At 38.0% G+C, this 27454-nt stretch overlaps 1 protein-coding gene across 4 annotated transcripts; it reads left to right on the top strand.

The window, feature by feature from the left end:
- Positions 1-1880: 1880 nt before the first annotated feature.
- On the top strand, positions 1881-27095 carry SRSF12 (serine and arginine rich splicing factor 12). 4 transcript variants are annotated; one of them, XM_081139938.1, is made up of 6 exons: positions 1881-2028; positions 10583-10682; positions 11935-12046; positions 12207-12348; positions 18806-19194; positions 23569-27095. In XM_081139938.1, exons 1-5 carry the CDS (start codon positions 1964-1966, stop codon positions 19173-19175), a joined length of 789 nt encoding a protein of 262 aa, XP_080996064.1. In that variant the 5' UTR covers positions 1881-1963; the 3' UTR covers positions 19176-19194; positions 23569-27095. The 4 variants fall into 4 exon arrangements, with proteins under 4 accessions (XP_080996064.1, XP_080996063.1, XP_080996065.1 ...); XM_081139937.1 differs by lacking the exon at positions 23569-27095 and having other exon boundaries at positions 18806-21993; XM_081139939.1 differs by lacking the exons at positions 10583-10682; positions 23569-27095 and adding an exon at positions 10815-11161 and having other exon boundaries at positions 1939-2028; positions 18806-21993.
- Positions 27096-27454: the final 359 nt, after the last annotated feature.

Here is a 27454-nt window from a genome sequence, read left to right as displayed (position 1 = left end):
CTGTGGGCTAGCTAGGGTGACCACCATATCATTTATCCTACAAAATGGAGCACTTCTTAGAACAAATGGGGGCACTATTAGTAATTGCAAGTTGCCCCAATTACAGTCCTGGGTAACAGGCTATGACAATCACAGGAGCAAAAGATAACTAGAGAGGGCTGGACTACAACATTTGGGAACAAGGGGGAGACGCTAATTTAAATTTGCTTACTTGCCACTGCATTTTTATTACTTCTTCTACATCACATATTCATTTGTTCATTCTTTTACTGTCCATCCTTCTTTGAGGGTTGGAGACTTTGACCTGTTTTCTTTGCTGCTATATCCCACACTTAGAACAGTTCCTGGTATACAGTAGATGTTTAATAAACATCTGAATGAATGATACTATTGGCTGAATAGCATGCTCTAGGGAATATAGTAGTCGCCCTATCTACGGTTTTGATTTCCACGATTTCGATTACCAACAGTCAACGATGGCCCTACAAATACAGTATTAAATTTCCCCAACCAAGCCCGGCCGGGCGTGGCTCAGCTGTTGAGAGTCAACCTAGGATCCAGGCGATGGGGGTTCGATTCCCGGTCAGGGCGCATGCCCGGTTGCGGGCTCGATCAATGACCCTCTCATTATTTGATGTTTCTATCTCTCTCCCTCTCCTTTCCTCTCTCTGAAATCAATAAAGATATATTTAAAATAAATAAATAAATAAATAAATAAATAAATAAATAAATAAATAAATTTCCCCAACCATCCACATCATCCGCTCCTGACTGCCAATCATGACATCCTCACAGCTTGATGATCCAGGACCCCAGCAGCAGGTGATCCTTGCCCTGACATGGTCAGAAGGTCAACAGCAGCTGTAAGTTACCTCAAGGTAGGCATTTTATCAAAGGGTGATACAGTACAATATGATATTTTGAGAGACCAAATTCACAAAACTTTTATCACAGGATATTATAGTCCATTTTATTAGCTATTGATGTTAATCTTACTGTGCCTAATTTATAAATTAAACTTTATCATAGGTATACATATATAAGAAAATACAGTATATACAGGGCTTGGTACAACCCCGGCTTCCAGGCAACTGCTGGGGGGGGGGGGTCTTGGAAGTACCCTCCCCATAAGGGGGGACTCCTATATTGGATGAAGGCTCAGCACACACACACTCCCCTCATAGTTTGAGAACATATTAAGGTTCAAGACTGAAGGGACAGAGGCAGAACGACTGCCAAGGTCCAGGCTGAGGGCCCGGGGGGATGACAGCCGCAGCGCCCGGGGCTGCTGCGCGGTCCAGCGCCGCCTTCGCCTCCACCCGCCCCCACCCTGGGTGCTAAGTCTGGCTCGCCCGCCTCAGCACCCAGGACCCCTCTGGCCTCCGCCCCCCGGGGCTCTGACACCCGGGCTGTCCCCACCGCAGGCTCCTCCGGCCAGGCCTCCAGCGCGGCCCCTTCCCGGGAAACGCGCCCCGCGCACCCTGCGGATGCCGCCGGCGCCCCGGACACCAGGGCAGCCCCCAGTCTAGGACCCCTCCTACCCCGGCCTCCTACGCCGCCCCCTTCCCAGATGCCCCCGAGCCCCGGGGCCCCGCGCCGCCCCCTTCCCTTCCCCTCCCCTCGACTTGGGCCTCGAGCGCCACCCCCTCCCGCATCCCCACGCACCCTCGGCTGGCGCACTGTCCCCCTGTTAAGATCCCGCGGACTCCGGGACCCCGTGCCCCCCACTCTGCATCCCCGCCCAGGGCCCCCCGCGCCGCCCCCCGGGATCCCGGCGGCCTCGGGCCCCACCCCGCGCGGTCCGCTCGGCCGGGCTCGCGCCGCCGGCCCCCGCCCGCCTCTGCGGCTGCGCGCTGGCGGGGCCGAGGCCGCGGGGAGGGGGTCGCGCGGGGGGCCGGCGGAGCGGCGGCGGCGGCGAGGACGGCGGCCGCGGGCAGGCCCGGAGGGAACGGAGGAAGCGGACATGTCTCGCTACACGAGGCCCCCCAACACCTCCCTGTTCGTTAGGAACGTCGCGGACGCCACCAGGTGAGCGGCGGCGGCCGCAGGTTGGGGCGCGGGGGAGGGGCGGGGTAACGGCCGCGCCTCGGAGCCCGCCCGCCGCCCGCCGGGTCTGCCTCGCGCCTCTCCCCCGGCCCGGCCGGCGCTTCCCGGGGGGCGGTGTGCGCCCTGCGGCTACGCGGGGCTCGGGTGGGACTCGCGCCTCCGCTCTCCGGGCCTGCGTTCTGCCGGGCGCTGCGCTGACGCGCGTCTGCGCCCGGGTCCCCGCCCCCGGTGGGTGCCCGTCCCCTCCTGGGGAACCCGCGGGGCGCGGGCCGCGTCCTCCCAGGTAGCCCAGGGCCCTTCCGTCTCTGGCCGCGCGTGTTTTGCTCGAGCGGGTCCCTGCGGTTCGGCCCCTTTGTCGCCGAGCCCGATGCGGATGAGGGGGGACCGGGCCGGGAGAGAACGTGCCGCAGGGAAGGCGCGCCTGGGGCCTTCCAGCTCCCCTCTCGGTCCGCTCTACTTACAGGGGTGCTGGTTACATTTTGTTTGTTACTGAGTTTTATATTACACACAAAGGGTAACTTCAGTAATGAGATTTATATGGGTTTCTTTAAAGTTCTGAATACAGTATAAACACACCCACTATAACGGTTTGTATAGACTTCGCTGGTCGATTTTCGATGCTCTCAGTCTACACCCCCCCCCCCCCTTGAGGATTCTGTTCACATAGTGCCTAAACATAGATCCTAAGGAATAACTTCCTCATATAGCACTTTCTCCCTTAACGGGAGCCGGAGGGAATGACTAGGGGGCGGGAGCATGAGGAGACATTTTCATTTCCCTGGGCTTACTTAGTTTACACTCCCCCGCCCCCAGCCTCCATAGGTATGCAGTATTATCTTACTGTTCATAAGGGAAAGCTGAAGCCCATAGTTTTCATGACTTACCCAGGGCTTCACAGCTACAAATATATTGGAGTCCTTAACTCCAGAACCATCTGTTGTAATCATAATGTTAAGTATTTTTTTATTTGGTCCCTACTTTTATATGTGTCACAACTATAGACTGTGAATTAATATACCTTAGTTAACATCTAAAAGATGCCTGTGTTTACATTTCTTCTCTCAACCTGTTTATCAATTTATTACATAGAAAACAAGCAAAATTTATAATTTGGGTATGGTAAAAAAAAAAATTCCTACATTTAAACAAAGCACTTGAATACTGAATAAGCATTATGCTTCTCCAGAGAGTGTGTCTACAAAAAATGAGGTTCCCAATTCTAATGGCCACAGGGGCCAGCCAGGGAATAGGAATGAGTGAAGTTGTCAGGTTATAAGGCACAATAGGATGGTAGGGACTGTAGCAAATGGAAGGGAATATGTGCCATCTAATGGGGACAGCAGTTGCTACTAAGCTCCAGCTGATAACTAGTATGCGGACATTTGGACTTGTTGCCATATCTTCCTGATTTTCAAAAGAAGTCAGAAACCTGTATTTTGTGTGTGTGAGTGCTCTGTTTCAAAATGTTAGCATTTATTAAGTTAAATAATATGATTCCAATTTTTGTAGATTTAAAAACTGTAAAATATTGCATTTGAGATCTTGCCTCCTGGCAATTGTCTCCTGTATGGCAGGAAAAAAACTCATAAAAATTCAAAAAATAAAAGCTCTATAATATTGGCAGTTTCGTTTTAACACTTTTTTTTTAAAATATATCTTTATTGATTTCAGAGAGAACGAAGGAAGAGGGAGAGAGAGAGAGAGAGCTAGAAACATTAATGATAAGAGAGTCATTGATCTGCTGCAGCCTGCAACCCGAGCATGTGCCCTGACCGGGAATCGAACCCCCGCTGAGCCACGCCCGGCTGGGCAACACTTTTTTTTTATGTTTAAACATTGTGCAGGCGAAATTAAACACATGATACAGGTGACACACGACCTGCAGGTGACACGTGACCTCTAACCTAGGTAATCCACCTCTGAGTAATCAAGACTGGTAATTGAGGTTTATTGATTTCCATTTTTTACCACGTACACTGTATGTGGTATACAGTGTGTAAGTTAACTAGCAGTATGGCAACTAGACATTAAAATTAGCTTTAACATTTAGGATGCTTATAAAAAAATCATTGGGGTAAATGTGAAAACAAAACAAACAGGGTATAAAATGATACATACTGTATGATTTCAATTACCTAACAATGAAGCAAGGAAAAACCAAACAGCAGTACCTCGGTTTTCGAATGTGATCCGTTCTGGAAGACCGTTTGAGTTCTGAAACTTCGAAAACTGAGGGATCAACAGCCTACAGCTAGGCCTCAGGATCTTGCCCTCAGCGGAGGCCATGTGGCATGTTCGACTTCTGAGGCATGTTCGAAAACCCAAGCATTTCCTTCCAGGTTTAGGGCATTCGTAAACTGAAATGTTCGTCAGTGGAGACGTTCGAAAACCGGGGCACCACTATATAAAATTGAGCCTGGAAAGAAATCCATTTGAGTGATTTTCTTTTTCCTGTTTTCAAATTCCCTGGCCAGTTTGGCTCAGTGGTTGGAGCATCGACCTGTGGACTGAAGTTTAAAGTCGTGGGTTTGATTCTGGCCAAGGGCGAGTTAACCTGGGTTGCAGGCTCGATCCCCAGCCCTGGTCAGGGTGTGTATGGGAGGCAGCCAATTGATGTCTCTCTCACAGTGATGTTTCTCTCTCTCCCTCTCTCTCTCCCCCCCCATTCTCTTGAAAAGCAATTGGGAGGGGGGAGAGAAAGACTTAAAAATACATCTCACAATTTTGTTAGGTTTCTTTTCACTAGTAAAACAAGAGGTAGATCAGGAAGAATATTAATTTTAATATCTTTGCTTTTTTACTGTGTAGAAGGGTAATTTAAAAAAAACAACAACTCAGTTTTCTAATGGAACGAAGTAATGTCCAAATCCCAAATATAACATTTCTGTTTTGATGCATATCATATTAGGTTGGAGAGCAAGGATGAGTACCTCTCTTAGACATACTTAGTAATAGTCTTTGGTTACAGTGTATATGAGACTATATTGATGTTAACATTGATGGTGATGTAAAAAAAGCATTAAAATTCAACAAGACTTCATTAATTCAACAAGTCTCAGCAAACTAGGATTAGATGGGGACTTCCTCAGCCTATGAAAAAGTTAACGCTAACACCATACTTAATGGTAAAAACTAAATGCTTTCTTCGGAATATCAGAACAAGACAAGGATGCCCACACTCACAACCTCAATTCAGCATTTTATTGCAGGTCCTAACCAGTGCAACAAGGCAAGAAAAATAAAAGGCATACAAATTATAAAAGTGCAAGTAAAACCTGTCCCTATTCTTAGGTGACGTGTTTGTTTACATAAAACTCTGGTAGTAACTTATCAGGATACAAGGTAAACTTAATGAAATTCTATTTCTATATATTAACAGCAAACAATTGAAAATAATAAAATATTTTTAAAATTCCATTTACCTTAATATCGGAAACATACTTAAGAATAATTTAACAACAACAAAAAACCAAAATGTTAAAACCTTTCCACTGAGCCCTGGCCAGGTAGCTAGGTTGGTTAGAACATGTCTCCATACACCAACTTGTGGGGTCCATCCCCAGTTGGGGCACTTACCTAGGTTGTATGTTCAATTCTGGTCTGGCTCCTAGACCCACTGATGTTTCCCTCCCTCTCTCTGTCTCTGTCTCTGTCTCTGTCTCTGTCTCTGTCTCTCTCTCTCTCTCTCTCACACACACACACACACACACACACACACACACACACAGAAATCAATAAAAAACACATCCTCTGGCCCGGCCAGGTGTGGCTCAGAGGTTGAGCATCAACCTAGGATCCAGGAGATCACAGTTCGATTCCTGGTCAGGGCACATGCCTGGGTTGTGGGCTCAATACACAGTGGGGGGCGTTCAGGAGGCAGCTGATCAATGAGTTTCATTATTGATGTTTCTTTCTCTCTCTCTTCTCTCCCTTCCTCTCTCTCTGAAATCAATAAAGATACATTAAAAAAGTTAAAATAATAAAAAAACACAAAAAAAACATATCCTCTGGTGAGGATAAAAAAAAAAATCAACCAATGAATGTGTAAATAAGTACATAAGTGGAACAACAGATCCGTGTTTCTCTCGAAATCAATAAATAAAAATTAAAAAACAAAAACCTTTGCACTGAAAACCACAACGTATTGCCAAGAGAAACTTAAAAAACAACAACATAAGCCCTGGCTGGATAGCCAAAGTGGTGGGTTCAACCCCTGGTCAGGGCACATATAAGAAGCAACCAGTGAATACATAAATGAGTGGAACACAAATTGATGTTTGTCTTTCTTCTTCTCTCAAATAAAATCAATAAATAAAAATTAAAAAAAAGAAAAAGACTAACATAAATTGATAGCTATATCATGTTCTTGGATTGGAAGACAAAATAATTAAGTTTTCAATTTCTCTCCCAAACTGATTATATTATAGGTTCAAAGCATTCCTGATCAAAGGCTTTTTAAAAGTAGAAACTAACAGGTTAATTCTAAAAATGTAAGGATCTAGAATAGTCAAAAGAGTCTTGAAAAAGATTACTAAAGCTGGAAGACTTGTACTACCTGACTTAAAGACTTACTAAAAGGATACAGTAATTAAGAAAGTGGCTTGAGGATATACAAGTAGATCAATAGAACTGAATAGAGAGTCCATAAATAATCCACACTTACAGAGTCAATTGACTTTGACAAAGTCACCAAAGCAATTTAGTGGACAAAGGAAAGTCTTTTCAACAAATGATGCCATGACAACTGGATATCAATATATGGAAAAAACCTAACTTCTAGCTCATATCATAATTTGAGCTGGATTATCTATCAGTTGAAATATAAAGAGAAAACTATAAAGCTTTTAGAAGAAAACATAGGAGAATATTTCATGACCTGGGAATGGGAAAAGATTTCTTACAGGACAGAGAAAGCAGTTACCATAAAAGAAAAAGGAATCTTGATAAATTAGGTTTCACCAGAATTAAACTTTCTGTTCATTAAAAGATACCATTAAGAAAGTAAATAGTCAAGCCACAGAATGAGAGGAAATAGTCACAAAGCATATAGCTGACAAAGGACTTTTTTCAGAATATATAAAAGATTTTTTTACTCAATAGTTGAATAAAAAGAAATGTTATTATTAAAATGGGCAAAAAGCACAGATGCTTCACAACAAAAAATATGAGTGACCAACTAGCAAATGAAAAAGTTCTCAGCATAATTTGTCACTAGGGAAATCCAAATTAAAACTGTAGTGAGATTCCACTTGAACACTCACGTGAATGGCTAAAATTAGACATAAATCCAATTGCTGACAAAAATTGACACAGCTGAAACTCTTATACATTATTGGTGAGTATAAAATGGCACAGCCATTTAGAGAACTGTTTAGCAGTTTAATAAAAGTTAAACATATACATCCTCTTTAATCCAGAGATTCTACTTCTAGGCATTAACGCAAAATTAATGACCCATAAGCATGAAGAGATGTTGCACCTCTCTGGTCATTAGGTAAATTAAAATCAAAACAACAGTGAGGTACCCATTCACTTTAATATCCTTCAAAATGGCAACAATTAAAAGTTGTTAATAAGGAGGTAGAGCAGCAGGAATTCATATGCATGTTTTGAGGAGTATAAGTTGATTTGGCCACTTCAGAGAACATGTAGTGAAGCTGAGGATATGCAAGAGAATTCTAGCAGAGCTCTAGGAAGCACATGTATCATAATGTACACTGCAGCACAATTTGCAATTTTTAAAAAAGGAAGCGTCCTGTTGGCTATATTCGTGGCTATGTTCTTGCACAGAAAGATGGATGAATAAATTGTGGTTTATTCATAACAATATCTATACAAAGTTAAAATGAGTGAAGTAGAGCTACATGGAGAAATCTCAAGGGAAGAAAAGGCAAGGTGCAAAATTATACAAAGAGTCTGATACCGTTTATATAAAATTTGATACATATAAAAACATGTACTTATGGATATATGCATTTGCAGTAAAAATATAAAGAGGAATGGTGAACACCTATAATTGCTTCTAATAAGGATATAATGTCTCCAAAAAATACTAAAAATTATGGCAAATAGAGCAAGTATTCAGATATGATAAATCTTGGTGGATACATGGGTGCTTGCTTCATTCCCTACACTTTTATGTGTCAAAATAGATTACAGCCAATGCAAGAATAAATGAAAACAAAACAATAACCAGCAGGTGAGGTTGTGGAGACTGTGCATGGGAGCCAGCTCTTTTGATATTTGTTCCTTCAGACTTCTGTCACCTTAGATTCTGGAACTCTAAGCCTCTGTGGTACACGTTGCTCCAACCTCCTTTGTAAGATCGAGGATCCTTTTCCTATCAGTCAGTCACATTTGGTTGGTGGGATTACTTGCCTTAGGTGACGTTAGTTTGAATTCTAGTTTTGCTATTGGCTATGTGTACCTGTGGGCAAGGTAACTTCTCTTACTTACTGTCAGTCTCCTTGACTATTAAATGGTAACAATGATGTATTCTTCACTCATTAATACAACAAATATATATTGAGCGCCTACTGTGTGCCAAGTAACTATGCTAGGTACTGAGAGACTACACTGGTGAAGACACCTGCTTTAGAAGTGATTCTCAACTCTGAGTTGTAGAATTGTCTATAAAGCCCTTTAAAAATTTAGTAGTAATGGGGACTCATAGGAAGCACTAATGAGGTCCAGGGTTAATGCAGGAGGCTGGAGAGACTGTTTCTATAACGTCCTTTTCACAAATGATTCCAATATTCAGGAATGGTTGAGAAGTTTTACCCTATTTTCTATGTTTTATGGGAGCAGGAATTGTGTTTTCCTTGTTCTCCACCATACCTTAGAGCCTGGCCCATAGTGCTCAATAAGTATGTGTTGAATGAGTAAATGAAAAAAAAAAGACATTGTCACAGTTCCCTAAAGCAAGTAGTCTCTCAGGCAAGGCAGACAAATATGTTAAAATGAGTACTGAATGAAATAAAAATACTCTCTCCCTTCTACTGTCTCTGAAAAGCAATGAAAAAAATATCCTTGGGTGAGGACTTAAAAAAATTATAATAAATAAACCTGAAAGCTACTTTTGCCTCCCTCTTCCCTCTTACTCTCTTTTCCAGCTATCTAATTTTTGCCACTGACACCATCTTTCTTCCATTTGCCCCAGCTAGGACCTTTGCAGTCATCTTTTAGTCTTTTTTCTGTACAATGTTTTGAAGTACTCTTATTTCTTCTGAGCCATGTTTTGTGCCCATGGCTTGATGCTGAATCTCTTAAGATCTCCATGAAGCAGTACCCTGTAGTGGTAAAGAACACAGACTAGCCCTGGTTGGTTAACTCAGTTGGTTAGAGTGTCATCCCTGTACGTCAAGTTTGCAAGTTCGATCCCTGGTCAGGGCACATACAAGAACCAGTCAATGAGTGCATAAGTAAATGGAACAACAAATTGGTCTTTCTCTCCCACTCTCTCTGTCTCTCTCTCACACACCAATACATTTTTAAAAAATTGAAAAACAGAACATGGACTAGTGTCAGACTGTGGGAGTTTGATTCTAGGCCTGTCACTTGCTGGCTCAGTGACCTTAGTGAGTTCATCTGTCTGTGCCCTCATCTGTAAGCAACCATAGAGCTGTTGTGAGAATTAAGTGGTCTTAAGGTGAGCAGAGGCTAGCATATAAATGCATTGTAACTGTCAGCTATCAATGCTAAGTATTTTGTCTCTTCAGTTAAACTGTAGCTCTATGAAGACAAATATGCTATGTATTTCTTTAGTATCCCTTCTTTAATACCTATCACAGTAGAAGGCATATAGGAGGCCCAAAAATACTTGTCAAATTTGAGAATATAGTAGTTATTTTGCTTTATGTTTAATAGTAAAATATTTATTTTTCTTTAAAGCCTTAGAAATGATTTTAGGACTTCTTTAAAATCTAATTCTTGTGCTCTGAAAACAAAATTAACATAAACATAAACATGAAATTATAGTGAAGCAAATGAATGGGTTCCTAATGAAATAATAGTTATAACTTTATATGACAATTGAAAAATCTTGTAATAGGAATAATTTTCAAGGGTGAATGTGGGTCAGTGTTTCCCCAACCTAATTAGGCATAACAGCCATTTGGAGTGCTTGTAAAAATATAGGTTCCCAGCCCCAATCCAGACTTTTTGAACCAGAATCTCCAAAAGACTATATGTATTACTATGCATAGTATAAACTATACATGTATAGTTTACCAGAAGTTTAAAATGATGAAGTTTATGTAATACATATAAAATGAATATTTTATATATAAAAAATCAAAGTAGATGTAATATTGTACCTAAAGCCACACTGTCTTAACATACTGAATATCCAGTGGTCTTGGTAGAATTTTTCTTCTTTTTTCCCCCCTTCGTCAACCCTAGGTAGTCTTATGAGAGAGAATTTTAGATGAAGCTAGTCTAGATAATGTACTTTCTTTGAGGGTTTCAACGAGATTTCAGTAGGCATATTTTAATCCAGCTATTCATATTTCTTTGCCTTATTTCTAAAACAATTCAGGCCTGAGGACTTGCGTCGTGAGTTTGGTCGGTATGGCCCTATAGTAGACGTTTACATTCCACTTGACTTCTACACTCGCCGCCCAAGAGGATTTGCTTATGTTCAATATCCTTTATTTTACTGTGTGCATGTGAATATACCACATACATGTGCATATTACATATATGTATTCAGAAACATATGTTATGAGATTAATATTGCCTAATTAAATGTGTTTATTTCTTTATCTCAGAAAATCTAAAGCAGTCCACAGTAGCTGGCAAGAGCCCCCCAGTTTGAACCAACCTGTTAGCTAGAATCCAAGCATAAACCGAGCAGGCGAGACAAAAGGCACCTAAAGTTCAAGCATCAAGGAGTAAAGAGGGAGGGTGGACACAGATATAAAGACCTGGAAGAGGGGAAGTCTTTATCAAGCAAAAGACAAAGCCAACAACAGGTTGAGACTTCGGCTTTCCTACATTTACTCAGAGTTCCAGAGTCAAAGCCAAGTCTGATTTTGTTGGTTCTTCATCTCTTATAAAGTCCATCTTGCAAGCCTTAAAGCGTAAAGGTCAAGGTTCAAGATCAAGTGACATTGAGGTAATTGCCAAAGTCTCATTTTGTATTGCATTTCTTGAGCTTTTTCTGTTTTCTATTTAAAAAAAAATTAAACCAGTGAATAACCTCCTAAAATACAGCTATTCATTTTATATAGCTTATTTCTATTTTAGTTAGGTTTAATATATAATTTCATAGATAAGGGAGTTTAGTGGGTTATTACAAACAAATATATGTAATTCCAAATGTTTATAAATTGCTTTTATGTTTTTTTAGACCCCAAGTAATAGAAGCATAAAGATATTTTAAAGCATTAGGTTCAAAGGTAAATATGACAATTTTTAAAGGACTAAATCAGTTTTGAAAATATGTTTTAGTTCAGTTATGTGTGTGCATTTTGTTTATAAGTAATTGCTCCAAAATGTCATAATTACTCTTTTACTGAAAGAGTAATTTAAATTTCAGAATACAGGCTTCTGCATGCTGATTTTTTTCAGTGAAAAACCTGATGAATTTTTTTACCTGAAAGAAGGGTATTTTTTTCCTCATGATATGTTTGAAATTATACATGCATACTGCAACTACATTAATGTATACATTAAGAGTATAGTTGCATGTTTGTTTCTTTTTAGATTCACGCTTAAATCGTAATGGGTGTGTGTTTTCATAATAAAAGTGAATTTTCTGATTATTCATATTGTAGATGTGAGCTTAATAACTAGAACTTGTTTTTTCTATTAATTTCCTGTTACATAAATAATTCTTTTAAAATAACATTTTTACTTGATAACCGATATTCAAAGTGTCCTTAACAGCTACTCATATTTGAAGATGTTCGCGATGCTGAAGATGCTCTTTATAACCTCAATAGAAAGTGGGTATGTGGCCGTCAAATTGAAATACAGTTTGCACAAGGTGATCGCAAAAGTAAGTGTGACTAAACGTTAGATCTTGTTTATTCAGCAGAATGAGTTTTAGCAATGACAGATTTTTTAGTTTAAAATTCTTTCAGAAAATAATACTATTTAAGTGGCTGTGACTGAGGATTTCAGGTAATAAATTATTAGTCTTGCACTTCATATTCTAGCACCAGGCCAAATGAAATCAAAAGAACGTCACCCTTGTTCTCCAAGTGATCATAGGAGGTCAAGAAGCCCCAGCCAACGCAGAACTCGAAGTAGAAGTTCTTCATGGGGAAGAAATAGGAGGCGGTCTGATAGCCTTAAAGAGTGAGTACAGAATACAAGAGGATTGAAAACTTAATTTTCTACTTTTTCTGGAAAACATTTTAAAGAGCTTTGAAAAACAGGTCATCATTTTGTTTAATATTCATAAAGAATCATCTTTTGTAGAAAGATTGACTTAAGTTTACTGAATACCTTCCAGTGTTTTTATTTCATGACAGACTTCAGCTTTTTATTTATTTTTTCTTCTGTTTCTTCTTGGGACTTAACCTTTTTTAATGGAAAGATAATATATACTGAAAAAAAGCAACTTTTTTAAAAATGTATACTTGACAAATAAAAGTGAGGAATGTTAAATAAGTAAAAATTTCCAAAATGAACCCAACAATTAAGAGTGTTGACTTCTGCCTCCCCAGTGTAGCTCAGGGGTTGAGCATCGACCTATGTATGATCCAGGAGATCGTAGTTCAATTCTGGATCAGGGAACATGCCCCAGTTGCAGGCTTGATTCCCAGTAGGGGGCGTGCAGGAGGCAGCTGATCAGTGACTCTCATCCTTGATGTTTCTATCTCCCTCTCTCCCTCTCCCTTCTTCCCTCTGAAATCAATAAAGACATATTTTTTTAAAAAAAAAAAGAATGTTGAGTTCTGCCGTGACCGATGTGGTTCAGTTTGTTTGGCATTGTCCCTTGGACCAAAGATTTGCCCTTTAGATTCCCAGTCAGGGCACATGCCTGGGTTATGGGCTTGATCCCTGGTAGGGGGCATGCAGGAGGCAGCCAATTGATGTTACCCTCTTACATCAACGTTTCTCTCTCTCCCTCTCCCTTCTAAAAATCAATAAAAATATTTTTTAATGTGATTCAAAGAATGTTGAGTTTTGGTGATTAAAAGCTCATAGAAGGGAAGGTGGTTGACACTAAAATTAATGTAAATCAATATATTTATAAAAAGTGCTCAGCCAGGCATGGCTCAGCAGTTGAGCATTGACCTAGGATCCAGGAGATCGCAGTTCGATTCCCGGTCAGGGCACATGCCCCGCTTGTGGGCTTGATCCCCATTTGGGAGTATGCAGGAGGCAGCCGATCAATGACAATTCTCTCATCATTGATGATTCTATCTCCCTCTCCCTCTCCCTCCCTCTCTCTGAAATCAATAAAGATATATTAAAAATAAATAAATACAAATTTAAAAATTAAAAAATAAATAAAAAGTGAGTTATTTTCAAAAATAAATTCCAAGTATGGTAGTAATATAGGAAAAAGACATAAAAATAGTAAAAATTTCAGAAAAAGATATTTGCAAGTTACCTATTTTGCTAGCTAGGAGTTTGTTTCTGTTAGAATAATAGTAAATCACAATGGAAATTAATTACTTGATGAAGTTGTTTAAATAATAACAAATTGCATTAGAATGCCTAAGTTCTTAAACATTTGTACAATTTTTGTTGTTGTTGTTAATCCTCACCTGAGGATATTTTTTCCATTGCTTTCAGAGTGTGGAAGGAGGGTGGGGGGAGAGAGGGAAAGAAACATCAGTGTGAGGGAATTCAAGAATCCTAATTGCTAGAAAATGGGACTGGCCTACTCAGAACCCTCCCTGCATGCCAGATTCAGATTCTTACATGTCAGATCCGTACCTTTCCTTGGGTACGAACCAAATGCTTTGATTTTGGCCCATCTTTATAGAGAGGCATCAAGATGGGAGGACGTCTTAAGCTCTTTTTTAAAAAGCCAGGAGAACCCAGGTCAGGATTGACCGTTACTCAGATTGGTGAAGAAATAGTTAGAAACAGTCATATTCTGGAACTTAATCCTTTTTATCTTACTTTTTCTGATAGTATAAGAATATAAACTTCCCTTGCACCTATAGAGAATAATCTAGCTTATCCCATGGCTAAGGAATTTTCCCATTGATTGATATTTGAGATTTAGATTGATATATAATTTCCATATTCAAATACAAAATTATATTTATAGAACTTAAAACATAATGAGAGCAAATTAAGATTTAAAAAGTTTCACATGCCTGTGCATAGGAAATCAACATCAATACCATTGGTACTGCTTCTGGCTTCACAGAGGACATGAATGGTGTAAGGGAGTGTTGTTCAACAGTTCATTCACATTGCTATGAATTTTATATCTCTCTCAATGCTATTATATATACTATACATGTATAGACTGTATGTATTACTATGTATAGTTTACCAGAAGTTTAAAATGATGAAGTTTATGTAGTACATATAAAATGAACATTTTATATATAAAAAATCAAAGTAGATAGAATATTGTACCTAAAGCAGCACTGTCTTAACATACTGAATATCCAGTGGTCTTGGTAGAAAGATTTAGTTCACAAAAGAAAAAAGAAAAAGAAATTGCCTATTTGATTCATTAAGAATATAAATTGTTGCCCAACCAGGCGTGGCTCAGTGGTTGAGTGTCGACCTAGGATCCAGGCGATCAGGATTCGATTCCCGGTCAGGGCACATGCCCGGGTTGTGGGCTGCAGCCGATCAATGACTCTCTCTCATCATTGATGTTTCAATCTCTCTCTCTCCCTCTCCCTTCCTTTCTCTGAAATCAATAAAGATATATTTAAAAGAAAAAAAAAAAAGAATATAAATTGTTGCCCAGCCAGGCATGGCTCAGCAGTTGAGCATCGACCTAGGATCCAGGAAATCGCAGTTTGATTTCCAGTCGGCACATGCCGAGGTTGCGGGCTCGATCCCCATTCGGAGCTGTGCAGGAGGCAGCCGATCAATGACTCTCTCATCATTGATGTTTCTCTCTCTCTCTCCCTTCCTCTCTCTGAAATCAATAAAGATATATTAAAAAAGAAACAAACAATATAAGTTGTTTCCAAATGCATTAGAGCCTTAGTTAACAGTTTTTCTCCTGATTGATCTAAAAAAGGTGATTATTTACACCATTTTCTGCCTTCTAGAGCTGGAGAAAAAACAAAAAATTGACTATTTTTCCAAATCATGATGGAGTAGCAGGAACAGAAAGAACCACATATTTTTGCAAGACAATGTTGTTTTGATCATTGCTTAACCTCACTGACCTCAGTTTTTTTATCTGTAAAATTATAGAGAACGTAGATCTTACCTAGCTCTCAAGGTATTCATGAGGATCAGATTTTCTGTGTGTGTGCATGCGCACAAGAGAGAATGCATATAAGCTTAATGTGCAGTGAACTTATGTACAGTCTCTTGCCCTGGCTCGTATGGTTCAGTGGTTAGAGCATTGGCCCCTTGGGTTCATTTCCCAGTCAAGAGCACGTACCGGGGTTGCAGGTTCAATCCCTAGCCCCATGCGGGAGGCAACCAATTGATGTTTCTCTCTCACATCGATGTGTCTGTCTCTGTCTCCTCCCCTTCCTCCCTTCCACTCGCTCTAAAAATAGAAAAAAAGAAAAAAAGAGGTCTCTTATTTTGCCTTCAGTAGATGTGGAAAAAAGACTAGTTTATTGCTCTCAGTAGACTAAGAGCTCTTTGAGGAGCAAGGACTTTTGTCTTATTCATGCTTATATCCCTAGCACTTAGCAGTAGTCCCTAGCTCAAGATTGTTAAAATAGCATCCTTTTTTTTTTCCATGTTAGAATTTTTTTCAAGGACAATATTCTATTTTTTCCCCCCTGTAACTACCACTGGAGTGAAATTTTATAATTTCTAAAAGACTATTTTTATTCCAGAATATATTCTAGATCAATATATTCATATTTTTCAGTGCTCTTCATTCTTGCCTCTAGTTCCATGCTTTTATTTGGGCTTATTTTCCTTCAGTCTAAAATTTTTTTAGTATATCTTACATTTAGTACAGGTCTGCTGGCAATGAATTCTTTCAGTTTTTGCTTCTCTGAAACATCTTCATTTTATATTCATTTTTGAAAGATATTTTTGCTGGGGATAGATTTCTAGGTTGTTAGGGACTTTTCCCCCTTTCTTTTTAAATAATATCATTCCATCGTTTTTCTGATATCCATAGTCAGCTAGAAATCTTAATGTTGCTTCTTTGAAGGTAATGTCTTTTATTCTTTAGCAGATTTTCATATTTTTCTCTTTGACTTTGGTTTTCAGCAGTTTCATTGTGATACACCTTGTGTAGTTTTCTTTGTACTTAATTCTACCTGGGGTTTACTGAGCTTTTCAAAATTGTGAGTTGATGCCTTTCATTAGTTTTGGAAAATTCTAGGATATTATCTCTTCATATACTGCTTCTGCCTTACTCAGTTTTTCCTCTTGGCCATGTGACTATGTTCCAAATATCTCTTATGCTCTGTTCTGAATTTCTTAAAATTCCTCTTCTCTTACTGTGTTTCAGTATGTTTTTCTTTTTTAAAAAAATACGTTTTATTGATTTCAAAGAGAGGAAGGGAGAGGGAGAGAGAGATAGAAACATCAATGATAAGAGAGTCATTGATCGGCTGCCTCCTACATGCGCCATACTGAGGATCAAGCCTGCAACCTGGGCATGTGCCCTGACCAGGAATCAAACTGTCACCTTCTGGGTTCATAGGTCGGCGCTCAACCATTGAGCCATGCCAGCCCAGCTATGTTTTTGTAATAATCTGTTTTTCAGTTTAGTTCACTATTTCTTCGGTTGTTAAATCCATTTAGTGACTTTAATTTCAGATATACATAATTTAGTTCTAAAATGTCCATTTGTTTCTTTTTATAGATTCTAAAATTCTTTTGAAATTCTCCATCTTTTTCGTCTTTTTCTCATATTTTTTTAAAACATACTAGTCATAGTGCTGTGGCCAGTGTAGCTCAGTGATTAGAACATCATCCCACACACTGAAGGATTCCAGGTTCAATTCCCAGTCAAGGGTACATACCTGGGTTGTAGGTTCGATCCCTAGCTCTGGTCAGGGCTCTTGTAGGAGGCAACCAATCGATGTGTGTCTCTCACATTGGTGTTTCTCTCTGTCTGTCTCCCTCCCTCCCTCCCTCTCTGTCTGAAAAAGCAATGGGAAAAAAGTATCCTCGGGTGAGAATTAACAAAAAACTAATTTTAAAAAGCCAACGTATTAGTCATAGTAACTTTTTTAAGTCATGCCTGAATAAAACTAATACCCAAATTATTTTGAGTCTAGTTATTTTGTCTTTTTTTTTAGTTTTTAGTAATTTTAATTTATTTTTCACATACCTTATAGTTTTTTTATTGGATGTTGGACATTGTTGATGAAAAATTATAGAAGCTTTCAATGCTACCATCCTCCAAAGAAAGTTGTTTTCTTCTAGTAAGGCAGAGCATTGGCAGATCACCTTGACCCTTTCAAGGCTTAGTTTGAGGCATTGTTAAGGCTGATTTATTTAGCTTTACATTTATTCCTAGGGCATGGCTCTTAACTGTAGGATACCACCCTTCCAGGTTCTTAATTGGAAGCTTAGGTTCTTTCTTAAGACTCCTTGACCTTTTTGGGGTGCTTGAACTCCAGCCTCTATCCCCAGTACTATGTGTCTGATAAAATTTCAGCTCAGTTTTTGAATCTTCCAGCTGGCAGTTTTTTGCTGCCCTCTTGGGAGTCTCATCCTGTGTATGCACAGCTAAAAGATGGCCAGTGACTTGAGAATTTATATGCAGATTTTAGTTTTTTGTTGGTGGTTTTAATTTTTTTTTTTTTTTTTTTTTGGTCTGCAATTCTTTCATCTTTGGGATTTTGCCTCTCAAGTCTCAGGCACTTTGGTAGCCCTGAACTCTAACCTCTGTCTCTTCAGCTTAGTCAAAAAGCCATTTTCTTGGTAGGCTCAATTTCCCATGCTGTCATTAAGAAAATGGTCTGAGTAAAAGGGGCACGGCTTCTAACCCCTCAATTTCTGCTTGTTTTGGTTATTCTCCAATGCCTTCACAGAGTTGTTTTATAAATGTCTAGCTTCTTTTTAAAATCTTTTTTTAAATTGAATATATTGGAGTGACATTGGTTAATAAAACTATAGGTTTCAGGTGTACAAGTCTGTAATACATCATGTGTATATTGCATTGTTTGTTCACCACCCCAAGTCAAGTCTTCTTCCATCACCATTTGTCTGTCTTTTTTATGTAGCTATTTTCTATGGGAAGATTAATCTAGTACAAGCTGTTTTATCATGGTAGAATTCAGAAGTCCTACATCTAGGTTTTTGTTGTTATAAGCATTATTTGATAAACTTTAAATATTTTCTTTCCCTTTCTCTCATTTTTCCTTTCAGATTTTCATATCTCTTAGGAGTTGTATAACCCAGACTAAATATGCAGGACATTTTTCAGAACTGACACATGTCATAAGATATATCTAGCAAAGTAAAAACTTTTGGTTATATATCTAGTGTTACAAATATTACAAACTTGTTATATTTGAACCAAAAGCATGCATAATAAAATTAGAATTATTTTAACTTAGCCAATAAAAACATCCAGTATTGTATAAAGTATATAATTTCCTGCAAGTGTTTTTTCTAATCTGTTAACTGTTTTTGTGTGAAATATATACTCTAATATTGTGGATGTTTGCAGGTCTCGACACAGGCGGTTTTCTTATAGCCAATCTAAATCTCGCTCCAAATCACTACCAAGGCGGTCTACCTCAGCAAGGCAGTCAAGAACTCCAAGAAGGAATTCTGGTTCTAGAGGACGGTCAAGGTCCAAGTCCTTAGAAAAAAGGTCTAAGTCAATAGGAAAATCACAATCAAATTCACCTCAAAAGCAGACTAGCTCAGGAACAAAATCAAGATCACATGGAAGACATTCTGACTCCATAGCAAGATCCCCTTGCAAATCTCCTAAAGGGTATACCAATTCTGAAACTAAAGCACAAACAGCAAAACGCTCTCATTTTCGATCACATTCCAGATCTCGGAGTTACCGTCACAAAAACAGTTGGTGAACAACAAGAAGAGTGCTAGGTAATCCTTAATATAAGTTATTAAACCTCTCGTTATGTTAAATAAAAATTCTTTAAGGCTTACAGAAAATGTGAGTTGATACTAGTTACTTTGGGCATGTGCAAGAAATAAAACCTCTCTAGCTTTGGGTTAATAAAGATTTGGTCTCAATTTAAAGGCCCACACCACAAATTATGATGTGTCTAATGTCGCCATTTTATGGACCATTTTCGTTTATATTGTGGCAGAGGGGTACTTTTCAAAGAAAATGGGTAAAATGGAACTAATTTAGAAAATTCTACTTGGATATAAGTGCAGTAGTTCCCCCCTTATCCATGGGGATATGTTCAAAACCCTCCTGGTTCGATGCCTGAAACCACAGATTGTACCAAACTCTATGTATACTGTTTTTTCCTATACATACATATGTATGATCATGATTAATTTATAGATTAGGCACAGTAAGAGATAACAATAAAATAGAACACTTAAAATAATATACTATAATAAAAGTTATGTAAATGTAATTTCTCAAAATATTGTACTGTCCTCACCCTTCTTGTGATGATGTGAGATGATTACAATGCCTTCATGATGAGATGAAGTGAGGTACTCAGAACTGCATGCAATTTAAAACTTATGAATTGTTTATTTCTGGAATTTTCCATTTAATATTTTTGGGTCATAGTTGATCATGTGTAACCGAAACTGCAGAAAGCAAAACTACGGATAAGGGGGGGACTACTGTATTAGTAATATTAATAATACCTTATACAAAAATATTTTTTACTTTAAAGCACTTTCATGTAAAAAGTAATGACTTTATAAGTGTATAGGGCAGACTTAAACGATTTGACACCTATGTCTCTTTTGTGTCTTGTGTTTAAACTTGGGCCAAGTCCTGGTGGATATTAGTTCATATTATAAAATTCTCACATTCCTAAAAGTTGAATTTATATAGAGATCAAGCATTCAAAAGATAGATTCTCTTCCAAGCTCAAAAAAGGTTTTATTTTTATTGGGTGGAAAAGCATAGGTAAGTTGACATTAAATGGCATCCTGTACTATGTTCATTTGCTTCAGAAATAGCAAAACATTTTTTTAAATACTGAATCTTGAGTGGTTTGAGACTACTCTAAATTGTGTGCAACACTCAGTCCAAAAATATTCATATTAAGCCTTATCTATTTAAAGAGTGGTACATTTTGTATAAAAATCATATTTTGTACCATTATTTCTACATACCTACTTTTCATCTGCTGAATTTTTTTCTTTCTCGAGCTCTAAGTTAAGACTTTAAATTGTATAGAATGTGTCTTACTACTTTTGAAAGTGTTTAGTACCTTGTATTAAGAAACTCAAGACTGCCTGGCCGGGCGTGACTCAGCAATTGAGTATCGACCTAGGATCCAGGAGATCGCAGTTTGATTCCCAGTCAGGGTACATGCCCGGGTTGCAGGCTCAATCCCCAATTGGGGGCATGCAGGAGGCAGCTGATCAATGACTCATCATTGAAGTTTCTCTCTCTCTCTCTCCCTCTCCCTTCTCTCTGGAATCAATAAAGATATATTTAAAAAAAAAAAAAAGAAACTCAAGACTGCATCCTCAGAAAACAACTTTGCAGTATTCGGATTTACATTACACTGCCTTTCATTTTTTAAACCAAATAACTTTATTGCTATTAATTACTTTTGTAGTTGTTAAAAATGAAAATTTCTTTAAAATGTGTTTGTAGTTTACGTTTTTCAGAGGGTTTTGGTAGTATTTGTGATAAATATTATTATAGGGGATATATTTATAGAGTTCTACTTGTGTACCTTGTTAAATTATATTGAAAATTAAAAAGTTTTCAGCCCGTACAATTAATATTTGTATCTAGAGTGCTTAAGAGAAAATCTGTCTTACAGTTTTACCATATAGGAGCCAGTGTTGCTTCTATTTGTTTTGAATACAAATTCATTTTAGATCCTATGTATAAGAAACAACTTTACAAAATAATTTATATACTTGTAATATTTGGGCAAGCACCACAAATTCATGTATACTGTACTTCCTCAATAGAATTTCTCTATTTAATCATAGCAAAAGTTATTTCAAAACTACAACTCTTTGAAGTGTTCATTGGTAATAAAATTTAGTTACAAAATTATGTGGCACTATTGAAAATTTAAAAGGTAGCCTAAAGAAAGCAAGACAATTATTAATAGTAATTTTTTATATTTTCTAAATAAATGTTTGGGTTTACACAGACATTTATGTAATCATTCAAGATACTAACTAGGATTTGATTATAGTTACTTTACTCTGCATTTAATCATTATTTTAGTAATAAGTTGATAAGGCAAATTTTCTGAACATGCTTAATCCTTAGATTTACCTCTCATTTGGTTTTCCATTATGATCCCTAGGCTGTTTAGGAGGATACTAGTTGGTATGGTGAAACACTGGCATGGTAGTAGTTGAGACATTTTGAGCATATAACTGAGTGCTTGCCACTGCTCTGGAAGTTTTACATTATTCACTCATCAGCGTAACAGCTTTATGAGGTAAATACCACTGCAGATACAGAAAGTGAGATGCAGAGAGGTTAAATGGCATATACAAGGTCAACAGCTATTAGACTTTGAAGCTGGGGGGTGGCAGGGGCTGGGCTACAGACTGCCTCTCCCTGATGACTGTACTTTGCCTTTTTTGAAACAGAATAGTCCTTGACAGATATATGCTAAACTAAGGTAATGTTTAGAGGGAAAAGAGAATAGAATTAGGAAAAGAAATGATTATAGGCTTAATTGAAAATAGGTTTGGTGACTGAGTAGAAATTGATTGGAAATTGTGCAACTGGGCTAATTTATTTTTAAAACGTAAATTATCATTTCAGGACTTAAATATTATTTATAGTGTTTCCTTGAATACAACTATTCTAAGACATACTGTTGTATTACAAATTAAGAATTTCTGCCTTTATTCTAATCCCATTGCTAGAAGCAAAATTAGTCAAAGTTTAAAGGAATAAGTATTTGAAATATTTTTATAATTCTTCTAAACTACATTAAAATTGTGATTTCTTAGAGTAAAAAAATTAAATTTATTTTCTAAACAGGGTGGTAGCATATTTGAGGTCTTACATATTTAAATGTATGCTACTTCTGGTGCAGACGATAGTAACCTGTCATGGAACTAAAAGCTTCAGACCTAGCCTGTAGATTTTCAAACAAGTCAATGACTCCCAAGAGTTTAAGGACCAGTGGTTCAGTGAGAATGTATTGTTTTGAGTCAGAACTCGTATATATTTGATTAGGAAACATTTTCAAGTGATAAAGGAAGATTATGCACCTTAGCTTTCTAAATCACTCCCTTGATAACAAGTAGGGTATTTAGGATCATTGCATTAACTCTGGCATCGGCCAGGTTGATTTAGGCCCTCTGGAAAATTTATCTTGTATATCTTTTAAAAGATATTCACAAAGTAAGTATAAAAATAATGGAGTCAAAAACCTTTTTAGAAATATAATATTCCCTGCCTGGCCAGCATGGCTTAGAGGTTGAGCACCGACCTATGATCCAGGAGATCGAGGTTCGATTCCCAGTCAGGGCACATACCTGGGTTGTGGGCTCGATCACCAGAAGGGGACAAGCAGGAGGCAGCCGATCAATGACTATTGATATTTCTATCTCCCTCTCCCTTCCTCTCTCTCTGAAGTCAATAAAAACATATTTAATTAAAAGGAATATTCCCTGCCCTAGCCAGTTTGGCTTAGTGGTTAGAGCGTTGGCCTGCGGACTGAAGGGTCCCGGGTTTAATTATGGCCAAGGGCATATACTTCAGTTGCAGACTTGATCCCCAGCCCATCCAGGCATGTGTGGGAGGCAACCAATCAGTGTGTCTCTTGCACATTGATGTTTCTCTCTCTCTCTTCCACTCTCTCTGAAAAGCAATGGGAAAAAATATCCTTGGGTGAGGATTAAAATATATATAACATTCCCTGATAGAGTAGAGGTGTTAAGATATTCCAGGTTGATTCAACTTCTCTCAAAACAGTACTTTGATAGTAGTATTGTCCCTGAATCCTGTTTTGTGGAAATGGTTAGATTAGTTTTTCTTGAATGTATATTCTAGGAATATACTGCAGCTTAAACTTATGAAAATATCAATTTGTGGAGGTAGATGGATGCTCAGTGAGTTGATGGTTACCATTTTTTAAAAGTGTGGTTTAAGTGTATATTTGGTTCACATAATTCAAAACAATATTTAACCTACATCTGCTAGGTTATAAATTAAAGCTTCTTCAAGCATTAACATTTATATTAACATTAAATGTCCACTGTGGCATTTCCCAAATAAGCCAATGCTTAAATACATTATCCTTTCTCTGAAATTTCATTTCTTATTTACAGTGGCTTTGCTGTTTAAGTCATTGACCAGAGTTCTGTTGTTTTGGAAGTGGTACAACTACCCAGCCTATCTGAAAGTGCAAAGAAAAACATTCAAGAGATTCAGAATTTACAACCTCAAAAGATTAATGTATGTGCTGTATGCTATATGTAAGCTTATTAATTTATTGGCAAATATTTGTGTAATGTTGCAGTGATCTAGTAAGGTACCCTTCATTTCCCCCATTCTATTAACACTGTTGTCTTTAGTAACAAAAATAATTGTATAGTGAACACCTATATACCCACTATCTAGATTTTGCAACTAACAGTAAATTATACTTTATTTCACAAATATACACCCATCTATTCCTTCCCCAGTTATTTTGAATTTAACACGTAGTAAATTTTTGAAAACTGGAATGTTCATAATGGGGTATTCCAGTTAACTGAAGAACAATCAGAAAACACTGAATATCTTTCATAAACAATTCTATTTTCTTAGTTTTGAAATTCAGGATCTCGTCTTCAGCGTCAGATGATAGAGGAACTTTAAATAGACTCCAATGGCTAAAGAGACTGAACTGAACGCAGTAACCAAGGGCCCTTGGAAGGCTGGTGGAAAAGGGCAAACCAGTCTTTGATAGTAATCCTTTCATTATAAAATTTGAGTACTGAATGCCTGATCACTTAAAGAGTAAGGGTAATTTCAACTTTGGAAGGGACCATTTGAGAGCCTTTCTTTTATAGCAAGAAGATAACCCAAATTGTAGATCTCCAAAGAACCAAAGCCTTCTATGATTCCTTGTGGCAAAGTAAAGTGTCATTTTCCTGTTTAAAAATCTTACTTAAGAAGGCAATTTTGAGTTCAAAATAAATCGAACATCTACATGTTGGGAGTAATCAAGCCATCCAAATATCTTCCACCTGCCATCCATCCCCTCCCCCAAGACTCTAGATTGCCAAAAACACATTTGTAATTTGGTTTTGACAGCTAACCAGGTTAATCTCTAATCTTAGAATAAAGGAACTATCTGTAATAATGTAGGAATAGCTATGTATATATGACCAAGCTATTTGGAGGAATTCGGTTACTATTAACTTTACAACCAGATACCAAATAGCACACATTTTTCTGTCACTTGGAAAAATTACTTAACTTTCCTGAATCCTTTCTTACAAATGCATAAAAGTTGTGTGAATGACTAGAAAAATGAAGTATTTTCATTGTTTAAGAGTATCGTTTCATCTTTTAAACTGTTATACGTTCAAGATACATGGTCTCGTCTAATTAAATGGAGCTTGAATATGTAACCCCCCCCCCCCTTGACAAATGTGCATCTGATTTTCCATGAGTATCAATGTAGGTGGCTTCTGCCAATCCTCCCATTTTGTCCCTTTATATCATTGTTTTATTCAGAGACTAATTAACGCCTCCATAAGCTTTCCTCTAACAAGGGAACTTTTAAATTTGTGTCACCAGTTCTACACTAAGGAAGCATTACTTATACACTCTGCTTAGAAAATAGAATTCTAAGATCTCAACAATGAACCTTCAGTAAATGCAACACCTTTTATAAATCTTTTTAAATTTTTAAAAATATATCTTTATTGATTTCAGAGAAAGGAAAGGCGAGGGAGAGAAAGAGGTAGAAACATCAATGATGAGTCATTGATCGAGCCCGCTACCCGGGCATGTGCCCTGACCAGGAATCGAACCGATTGCCTGGATCCTAGGTCGATGCTCAACCACTGAGCCACGCCTGGCTGGGCAATATAAATCTTAAATTGTAATTCAGTTTGGAGCTTTTACAAGTTTTAAGTTTGGCAAATGTAATTCCTGGGTGTTCAAAGTATACACATTTTAGTGTATTTAATTTAGAACTCCAAACAGGAGAATTGCAAAGGATATGAAAATCTGAAAACTGTCAAAGATTAATTGAAGACAGTCTCATACAAGAGATTTAAAGGGTTTAGTTCAAGCGTAAAATAGATTATTTCTAACTCTTACAAAACTCCATCCGCCCCATACCTTTAGAGAATTCTAAAATTTTCAAGAAAGCTTCAAAGATTAACTTTGTTTATAAATAGCATTCTGTAAAATGTACTCTCTAATTTCCTTTCAGATTTAAAAACAAGTAGTTACATGACTTGTTCTTATACAATTTTGCCTCAGACATACTCTCCCCATTTGAAAACTTGTATTTGGAAGTTTTTGAAAGATTTATGGATTCAGGAAAGTAAGAAATGAAGTACAAAAAACTTGGAGTTAGCTCAGGAATCAGGTGCTCAGCAAGGCAGGCCTGTGATTTTAAAATGTATTTAGTTCAGCAATATCCTTTAAAATTTTATATGTAGGAGGAGGATGAGACTATCAACCTTTTATACTCAAGTGTAAGAATGTTTGATTCCTTCAACCTGAAGCACCTACCAATTGCATAGAGGACGTGGGAGTTGCAGGGCCTTCCACCCTCTAAATAAAGGGTATGATGGATGGGTGGGTCATTAAGACGGGAGATGTACAAAAGCAATTATGAGTTTTGCCTGCTTTCAAATCTTGGACTAAGAAAAGGGAAGGAAGCTTTGTACCTCCTTTCGACCAACTGGGCCCCCCGCTATCAGAATTCAGAACTTAAATTATAACTGTCCACTAACAGACTTTTAAGATAAGTAGAGCACCAACCACCATTTAACAGTTTCACAGGAAATACTTTCTAATTCAAGAACTAACTTACTATCACAGATGATGTTGAGTCCATAGGAGGCAGAAAGAATGAGGTGACAAGTACTGGTAAATGTGTTAAGCCTTATGAGGGGAAAAACGGGACCATGTAGGAAGACGGTATTTCAGTTCCATTAGTGCTTCTGTGCACTATTAACAAAGCTGTACCTCTAGGCCTGACTTACCTTCTACTTGCCATGTCTTTCCAAGTAGATATCTTACATGCACCTCAAAGTTCAACATGCAAATCAAAATTATCTTCCTCTATAATTACGGCCCCCTTCCCGAGTTCCCTAGTTGAGTTTTACCTTCCTAACTGCTCAGTTTAAAAACTCTATCCTCCATTCAGTTGCTTAATTCTTAATTCTACCTCCAGAACACCTCCCAAAGTCCATACCTGTGTTCCCCATGATGTCATTTAGGCTCTTTTAAACTAGTGAAATATCAAGTGGTTGTCTTGTCTCAAGCTTTCCCTTTCCAAGCTGTTTACTGGGTGGGGCAAAAGTAGGTTTACAGTTGTTTGTATGGCAAACTATACAATTAAATTTTCGAGCACTCACAACTGTAAACTTACTTTTGCCCCACCCTGTTTCCACATTTTCTTTTGAAAAAGGAATCTCATTCCCTTGCTCAAACCTTTGATGGCTATGCCATGCTTACAGAATAAAGTTGAAACTCTTCAGCATGACATGACATTCAAGGCCCTTCATGTTATTACCCTCACACCTTTTAATACACTGTATCTTCTTTGTACTTCTCTTGAGCTACTAGATTGGCCACATCTTTTCACACCACTGTCTGCTCATACTTTTTTCTCTGACAATTCTTTCCCTTCTCTTTGCATGTCAAATACTACTGAATATTTTAAGGCCCAACTCAGTGCTACTTCTAGTCAGATTCCCAACTAGACAATCCTTAACCAGAATTAGTCATTACCTTCTAGGAGAGAAAATTACTTCTGATTTTACCTCTTCAGGCATTTTGTTGTGGATAAGGGGGATAGGGCTTGTACTTTATAATTGTCATTTCTTGCCCACCCACCTATACTGTTAAATTTCAGCTCATTCAATTCCTACATTTGTATAACATAATAGCTTTCTACTAAAATATTGTGATGAGGTGATTACATAACACTATGCGTAAAAATCTAAATGCTGGTCCTGAGCAAGTGTAGATTACTTGCCTAAT

Source organism: Miniopterus schreibersii (assembly GCF_964146895.1).
Source record: "Miniopterus schreibersii genome assembly, chromosome: 6".
Taxonomy (NCBI): domain Eukaryota; kingdom Metazoa; phylum Chordata; class Mammalia; order Chiroptera; family Miniopteridae; genus Miniopterus; species Miniopterus schreibersii.
The sequence above is the reverse complement of the archived record's forward strand: the minus strand, read 5'-3'. Positions and strand labels throughout refer to the sequence as shown.